The sequence below is a fragment of the Trachymyrmex septentrionalis genome, unplaced genomic scaffold (assembly GCF_001594115.1).
Source record: "Trachymyrmex septentrionalis isolate Tsep2-gDNA-1 unplaced genomic scaffold, Tsep1.0 scaffold19, whole genome shotgun sequence".
NCBI classification, from domain to species: Eukaryota; Metazoa; Arthropoda; class Insecta; order Hymenoptera; family Formicidae; genus Trachymyrmex; species Trachymyrmex septentrionalis.
In genome coordinates, this window is record NW_017305071.1 from 351,957 (window position 1) to 360,932 (window position 8,976).

Genomic DNA, 8,976 nt, shown 5'->3' on the forward strand with positions numbered 1-8,976 from the left:
TCTCGCTCGCTCGCTGTTTTCTCGCTCTATTTCGTCGAGAAACGCGGGACAGGTAGGCAAAGCCGAGAGAATAGTCAGGCGAATGGAAATAAACGAAAGTGAACTCGCACAGCTCCATTTTTAAGCACGTGGCACGTCATTTTATCTCCTGCTATTGCCGTTATCGTTGTTATTTATTGCACGATAAAATAGTTTTATAAAAGTATATATACGGCAGAATTAAATGCCTGAAACAAAGCGCAAGTTAAAAATGCCACCTCTAATATATGTATAGATTCCATTTAAATTTTAATCCTCAATTCTCGATACGTTAACAAAGAATTTCACAGTCTGAAGAAAATGACGTTAAATTAAACGACGATTCGTCCATTCTCTTTATGCGTAGTCACCCGGAGTAATGCCGTTTTACGGTGATTCCGGCGCCGGTTTCCGTCCCACAGCCGGATTTGGAAATACGGTTTGGCATCAGGGAGTCGGACCAGTTGGCACAGTAGCGGTCGAAACATCACCAGCACCGTGGCCACCTCAGCAATTCATTCAGCAGATTCCCGCACCAAATCAACTCGAAGAGTTGAGGTATCATCCTCAGTATGGAGGCGCAACACCTTATCATCCTCAAGCAGGTGAATGAAACTCAAACGAAATAATAGCAATACGAAACAGACAATGCTTGCGAAATAATAGGGATATTTATTATATATATATATATAGTTTTCCGGTAATCATTGTATCACTCTAGAAAAGAAATAAATTAAAGTTGTCCGAAATAAATTCCGTTTTTTTAAACTACTGTATATACTGAGCGTTTTTCGTGAGAGACATGACCATCTTTGTGTCATGTCACGTAAGATCGCGTGTCCATATCAACGTATTAATTTCAATATTATAGTTCCGTATCAGCAACAAACATTTATAACGACGGACCAGTCTGCGTTTCAACGAGCTGGAACGACGGGACAGTACACCATCACGGGGCAACCTTCACCGTTGACCCCTGTCGGAGGACAGGCAGTGGTTTCGACGCCTCAGAGGCAGTTGAATGGACAATTTGTAGATCCCTCGGCTACCACTAATCAATCAGTCGCTTACGAGCGACAGGACTATGTAAATGGCTATCAACAAGTAAGTGTTTTTGATTACATAAATATGTAGCTCCAACTTACACCTATATTTTTTTATTCGCGCGGATCCATTTCTCACAATTTTCTCGTATTTGTCCCTATTTCGATAGCCATTCTAAAGAATCATATGAAGCATTTGCATCGAACGCTACACACCGCAAAACGGGGCTTCTTGCAGGACGTGACAATGGCGCCGCCTCCGTCGACAACTCCGACGAGTCGCAGCAGCTCAGTACATATGGACAGTCAACAGCAACAGCCACAAGGAGGTCCGCAGCAGCCATCGCAGCAGCAGCAGCAGCAGCAACAGCAGCAGCAGCAGCAACAAACTGCCGCAGATACACAAGTAAAGGGATTTGCGACGATCGCCGCCACTAACGTGTCGGGAAACGAGATGCCTGGGTATCCACTTCAACCGGACCCACAGAGTTTACACAACTCTAACGGGTATCCAGGCTACGTGGAAATGGGTCAACAATCAACGCAGAACCAATGGCAAATGGTTTCACAGCAACAACAGCAACATCACCAACAAACACAAATGCAACAACAATCGATGATCGACAATAATCAACAGCATGTATGGTCAGACACAAGTGGAAAAATGAGCAGTAGTGTCAACAGCAATATGAATTGGCAGGAAGGAGCGATGCAACAGCCACAGAAACCTCCACCACAGCAACAGCAACAAAATATACAAGGCAACATGAAGTCTCAGGTGGAACAGCAACAAACTACTCAAATGCAATCACAGGAACTGCCAAGACCAGCGAGTCACATGAGCTGGGAGACTGGAAGCGTGAAGGAACCTCGAACGCCACAATCGTGGTCCGAAAACGCCGACAACCAGCAGCAACAAACTCAGGGAAACTGGTCACAACAGAGTCCAAAGCTAAGGGATCCACAAAACTCACGGTTGACGCCATCCAATCAGCAACCGTCTCAACATCAGTCCTGGCTGCAGCACTCTCCGAAACTGTCAGACCATCAACACAGTAATGCTCAACAAAACGCGAGGATGACGCCATCTGGCCAACGTAGCTGGCAGCAAAATAGTCCGGAAATGCAAGGATCTCAACAGAATCCGAGATTGACGCCTTCCGGACAGCAGATGCAACAACAGCAGTGGCCGCAACAGACCAAGGTGGAGCAGAATCCCAGACTCACCCCGTCCAATCAAATATCGTGGCCTGACACGCCGACTAGTCAACCGAATTGGTCACCAAATAGCATAAAAAGTGATAATAGTCAACAGCCACAGCAACAATGGCAAGATTCGCAGCCCAGTCCTAGACGGACTCCGAGTCATCAGTGGCAAAATCAGCTGCCACAGGAAAATAAACTGGACAGTCAAATGTCTTGGTCGCCTGTAAATTCTGTATCGGAAACTCAACCGACTTGGGGACAACAGGCGACAAAGCAAGACATGCAAAACTCAGGAGAGAGAATTGCATGGCAACAACAAACAACAGTAGATACTAGTAAACCGAACGGATTTCCGGAAAATCAAGATAATTCGGAAAGCCATATCTATGCTCAATCCAATCGAGTGAACCTTAATAGCCGATTGAAATCGATGATTTTGAATAAGCAGCAGCAGCAGCAGCAGCAACAGCAGCAGCAGCAGCAGCAACAGCAACAGCAGCAGCAGCAACAGCAGCAGCAAATACAACAACAACAGCAAAGCCATCAACACCATCAGATGCAATCACAACATACTAATACCAATAATGGATCTTCTTCGGAATATCCAACGGACGATCAAATACGCGATGCACATGAAAGCAACGAGAAGATGCAAGAAAAACGCATGGATCATTTTATCAATCAATCAAACATTATTTCGATGACGCAATCTAATGAAAACTTGACCGGTAATTTTTTATTGCATAGCCACCACCCTCGGGTAGAGAATTTGCCCGACGGTGGTGGCTTATGGGAATGGACGGAAGGAGAACATAATCACAATAATAACGATATTGATAATAAAGATGATAATTCCGCATTGCCAGAAAATGGAATGACAGTTTTCGAAAATTTCATGAAGCTCACTGCAGAAAATAAGAGTCAATATGACAAAGACGAAGATCAACATTCCTGGGAGGCAGAAGGAAGAAATGATAAAGATGAAGAAATCGACGACAAGTCTTTCCAACAAAGATTGTGCATGAATCAAATTGAGGATACGTCTTTCGAGAGGTCCCAGAAGATATCTGAAAGTGACGGAATAAAAACCGATAATCTAGATTTTTTGAAGACGACAAACGCTGCCGATCATATATCTTTCCAAGATAAATACGATTCTAACCGGTTAATTAAACAGGAGAACACCGAAGAACATAATTATGTCCACGTATCTCATGATGCGTCCAATATAGTTGAGAACGAAGAGAATCAAGAGATTACTCGAGATTATAAGTTTCGCGGCGATGGTGGACCCGCAAAGGTGTCGCCGGGTACCGGTTCGTGGTGCTGTCGAAGAGGCGGGACCGAACAGCCGACTCCTGAACACCTAAGAGACGGCTGTTGTCAGGGTCTCCAAACCAAGGATGAAATACTAGACGATTCCGTGGAAAAAGCTGAGTTAAAGAACGAAGGACCACACAGTCCGCATACTCCAACTACGACGACTGTAACAACAAAGTTGCAAGATCACTTGGACAAATTGAAGAACAATGTCAGGACCGAAGTACCGGACTGCAACTGCTTCCCCGCCGATAAATGTGAGTTACAATTACGTATTCCGTACTACACTAACATTGAAAAAGCACACTAACCACGAAAGAACACATGGAAGAAAGTTATAAACATACTAATATACATTTTATTACCAATAACACCAACCGGTTATGCATCCTGAAATCCGGAGGAGAATGTGTGTACCTAACGTAACCCCTATTCGCAAGGTCGTATCTACTATGTGCACGGCATAAATGTTTCCGCTTCCGTTACTTCCTTTCGTTTACGTGTCAGCCGCTCGTAAATAAAATGTGGTTCAACCACAAGGTCCACCAGAGCCTGGTTCGTACTACACTCACCTCGGAGCGGCTGCAAGTCTGCCTGATCTTCGGAATGATCTCGAACGAAGAACTGGCCTTAAGGGCGACGCGATAAGATTCGAAAAGGTCGTCTATACTGGCAAAGAGGGCAAAACCACGCAAGGGTGTCCAATGGCCAAGTGGGTAAGTCATTTTCTGAAAAGAATCGTGTAATTACTGCAATTAGCAATGATTATAAAGATGATGTTAGTAAGGAAACATATTGTAGCAACAGCGTCTGTTTTTCTCCTTACGCGAAATTAATAATTTGTTAGATTATCCGACGATCTGGCATTGATGAGAAAATCTTAACCGTGGTGAAACATCGTCAAGGTCACAAGTGTCCAACCGCCTGGATCGTTGTAGCTATGGTTGCCTGGGAAGGAGTACCGACTCACGAAGCAGATCGTATCTATACTCTCTTAAGTCACAAACTCAATCGATTCGGTCTTCCAACCACTAGACGGTGCGGTACCAACGAACCGCGAACATGTGCATGCCAAGGACTCGATCCTGACACATGCGGCGCCAGCTTTTCCTTTGGCTGCTCCTGGTCAATGTACTATAACGGCTGCAAATATGCCAGAAGTAAAACCGTCCGCAAGTTTCGATTGTCTGTACGATCGGAGGTAAATATCTTAAAGACAATCAAAATGGCTAAAAAGACAGTTGCATATTGTAACAAAAGAATTGTTTCGCAGGAACAAGAAGTCGAAGAGAGAATGCACGTTCTGGCGACGCTTTTGTCACCTTTGTATCTTAGTCTTGCGCCAGAGGCTTTTAATAATCAAACTCAATTCGAGCGGGAAGCGAGCGAATGTCGTTTAGGATTTAAACCAGGTCGACCTTTTTCTGGTGTTACGGCTTGCATTGATTTCTGTGCACACTCCCATCGGGATCTACACAACATGAATAACGGATGTACTGTGGTGCGTGAATTTTATATTTAATTCGATCCGCCATGTAATATTTTTTTCTCTATAGTATTTTGAAAAAATGAAACTTGTTTTTTATTATAGTATTATAACATTTTTTATTACGTTTATCAGGTAGTTACTCTGACAAAACATCGAACATTATCGAAACCCGAAGACGAACAGTTACATGTGCTACCCCTTTATATAATGGATGACACAGACGAATTTGGTTCAAAGGAAGGTCAAGAGAAGAAGGTTCGCTCCGGTGCACTTGAATTTTTATCTAAGTTAGTATCTTTTAAGTATTATTTAAAAATAATCTATATATAAAAAAATTGTTTTACATAATTATTGATAGTTATGACGTAAAAAGAAGGGGAAATGCTATACGTATACATAAAACATATCTTTTACTTGTTGTTTAGATATCCATGCGAGGTTCGAGTTAGATCGGTACCTCTTCAACCATGTAGACGTCATGGTAAAAAAAGGAAAGAAGATGAATCGGATATTCAGACCAGCAAAAAGGATTCAGTCAAAATTATGACGGAAAAAGTAACTGATTCCGGACGTTCGGGACACGTAGATTTTTCTAAGCTACAATCGCAGTTAACGCTGGAGATGACGCCCATGTTCGAGGGAATTGACGCGCAGTTGCAGAGCTCTCAGGTATCATCCACGGTCTTAGATAGTCCGGTGTCCATGTATCAAGGATGGGGAGCATATCAAGGTGAGCAACAGTGGAATCGAAACGGCTGGCTCGAACAGCGTAAAAATAATTGGTTGAATTCATGGGGAGAATATCCTTCATTTGGTGGTTTAGAGAGGGACATCAAAGTGGATCCAGACAGTACCAGTTTAGATGATACTAGGCCCAGGAGTACCGTTTCTCAAGAAGAGCACAGACCAGGCTCGAGGAATCTACCCAACTCTACAGTGGATTCAGCCAGAGGATGTTATGGAAGTTCACCTAGAATTCATCCGGTTTCACCTCGTTCGCACATATCAGGAGAGGTGTCTTATAATGTATCACCCAGGGGCTGTACCACAACGTCTCAAGATCCGAAAATGGCACCATTGAAAGGATTGGAACATTCAAACATGGAAAATAATTACGATCATCAAATGGCTTCTGGAATTTACGCTGCTTCTGTCAACGGGCAAAATGACTGTTCTCCCTCAAAATTCGGCTCCCTCAATCCATCATTCGGCATGGAGACGACACATCGAAACATTCCATCCAAGATGAATCAGTCGCCAGTTCATGTACGTAATATAAACCAAGATTGTGTCACTAATCAATTGAGATTAACATCTCCTAAATATATGGGAGATTTTAATTCGCAGAAATATCCGAATACGATGACACAAAATTACATGGATGCTGAAAACTCTACAAAATCGCCATTACTGAGGTCACAAGTTGAACAAACATTTGCAAATAGGATGCAACCATCTGTAAATTCTAGCTATCATAATCAATATTACGATGGTAACACGTCAAATTTATATTCTTACATGGAAAATAGTAATCATAAATCTATGGAAATTCCAAATTCGAATGTTTTGGGACATAATTCCTTGCATTTGCCAGAACAACGAAATGACGCGCAATGCTCGTCGAATGATCAGCGAAAATCCATTTATCATGCGCACAGACAATCGGAAGCAAAATCCTTTGTTAGCAATCATCCTCCATCGCCATCTTCCGATCAAGTTTCTTGCCCACAGAATTGGAATATGGCGAATTCATGGTGTTCTAATCAAGTCAAAAATCCACATCAATTTGATCCACATCAGCAGATGGGCGACAAGAAGATTTGGGTCGGTAAACTAACAAGATCGGACCAAACTAAAACTGCCTGGGAAACGTCATCTGAACCATCACCATTCCGAGTGCCAAGAGGAAGACCACCCTCGCGAACGATATCCAATCAGAATTTATCTGCGGAACCTAATGCTTATCCAAATCCTTTGGCCCGAACATTTTTAAAACCTCCAGATTCCAAGCCTATATTTCCGGACGCTCCATCTAGCAACACGGCCCAAAACGGATGTATACCTAATCACTTGAAGGACAGTTGCACGGAAGATAAATTGCGAGAAGGATTTTATGATAACAAGCAAGAAGTATCCAATTCTAATTCGAATTCTCTCGCATGGACTAATGAAGTGAAACAAGATCTCCATGCTATGTCTGGTTTAAATCACCATGCGTTTCCTCAATACGGATATCCATCCTATCCAGTGTTCGAGAAACCTTACACGAACTCATGGGAAGGTTATAACTATAACCATAATCAATCCCCATATCAAACACCGGAACAATTCTATCAACAACCAAAACGTGAAGGTTGCTTCCATTCGTCTCAATATCCGTATCAAGGCCTGAACCCTACGTATCAAGGTTTGAATTCCGGCTGGACGAGGTGGGATACACCGCGGTGGGATATTTACGGACCGGCACCTTATTTTCCGGTCTTGCCAGAGCCTCCTCCGAAGGCAGAACCACTCGGCGAAATAACGGACTATTCTGAAAATGAGGAATGTTTTAAGGATCCTCAAATGGGTGGTGTTGCGATTGCCTTAAGCCATGGTAGTGTACTCTTCGAATGTGCAAAGCACGAGATGCATGCCACCACTGCACTGAGAAAACCCAATCGACTTAATCCGACTAGAATTAGCTTGGTATTCTATCAACATCGCAATTTAAACAGATCCAAGCATGGTTGGGAGGAATGGGAGGAAAAGATGCGACTGCGAAAATTGGGTATCACAACATCGACTAGCAATGCGTCCGTATCGACAACCAATCCATCGATTCCAACTACCGCGACAAGCCCTGGTAGTACAACAAACGGAAAAACGACGCCACTTCCACCACTTTCGCACATTCCAAATGTCCCCAGTTCACAGTTCATGATGAGATCACCTACTTACACCACGATGACTTGGACAACGCTCTTCCCAATGCATCCATGTATGATAACTGGACCATACCAAGAAGGTGGTGCGATTGGATGAGTCGAGGTTGGACGATACAGCTTCGATCGTCGATGACCGAAGCTTGTATTGAAATATGCCATCACCAAAAATCGAATCAGCTACAAAGGATTCGAGAGACAAAATCCTGAAGAAGAATCGCGACAAATCCGATCGAGGATAAAATAATGAGGCGGCAACTTTACCATGAGAGGCTTTATATTGTTATTATCGTTATAGTTAGTTATTCCGAAAACGAGAAACACACAGTTTGCACTGCCATTTTTCTATTTCGAGTTTTACGCAAGATTTAAACATAGCGACAAAACGTGCTTGAAAAATAGCCTCGCCGAGTGTGATTACATCACTCTTTGTGTGGGGCTCGCGTTTTATACTGACTTTTTACTGAGTTGAACTCGAAAGAGACTCTCGTAATCGAGACAGAGGCTGCAAAATCGAGACAATGGTAATGATCGAGGCTATTGATGTATCAGGAAAGCTCCGATGAAAGCTACGCCTTGCGAAGACTTTGATACGAAGATTTTCGTATTCTGACCCTGTACACTTTAAGTAATATCGCTACGTATAACGGTTTCGTGTTGGTAGAATTGTAATCTTACTAGCTAGTCGAAGTCTAGATGATGAATCACGCGATATCACAAGTACACATAAAAGCACACATTGAACGTATATGCACTTCAAGACACCCAAGGAAACTTGCACGATGTGATCTCAGAATTATCGCACCTTTCTAAAGACTTCGTAAAAATGTAAAAGAAAAAAATTGATTCGTGTTCATCTATGTACATGAATATTGCATAAAAATATCGATTACCCAAATTAAATAAAATTAATGAAAAAGAAAGCTGCAGGCAAAATTATTTGTTTATATAAAATATATAATATTATATATATGTA

The 8,976-nt window shown here is 42.6% G+C and overlaps 1 protein-coding gene across 5 annotated transcripts in view; it reads left to right on the forward strand.

The window, feature by feature from the left end:
• The window catches only part of LOC108746888 (DNA N6-methyl adenine demethylase-like), a 47,440-nt gene extending 39,273 nt beyond the window's left edge, over positions 1 to 8,167 (forward strand). Inside the window, exons 4-12 of one of the 5 annotated variants that reach the window (XM_018483960.1) lie at positions 386 to 623; positions 890 to 1,126; positions 1,232 to 3,844; positions 4,128 to 4,303; positions 4,435 to 4,788; positions 4,861 to 5,088; positions 5,209 to 5,363; positions 5,502 to 6,342; positions 6,424 to 8,167. In XM_018483960.1, coding sequence (XP_018339462.1) covers positions 386 to 623; positions 890 to 1,126; positions 1,232 to 3,844; positions 4,128 to 4,303; positions 4,435 to 4,788; positions 4,861 to 5,088; positions 5,209 to 5,363; positions 5,502 to 6,342; positions 6,424 to 8,100 — 6,519 coding nt within the window. In that variant the 3' untranslated portion in view covers positions 8,101 to 8,167. Of the gene's footprint in view, positions 1 to 385; positions 624 to 889; positions 1,127 to 1,231; positions 3,845 to 4,127; positions 4,304 to 4,434; positions 4,789 to 4,860; positions 5,089 to 5,208; positions 5,364 to 5,501 lie in introns of all 5 variants that reach the window. The other 4 variants (XM_018483961.1, XM_018483957.1, XM_018483958.1 and 1 more) reach the window with 4 other exon arrangements.
• The last annotated feature ends 809 nt before the right edge of the window (positions 8,168 to 8,976 follow it).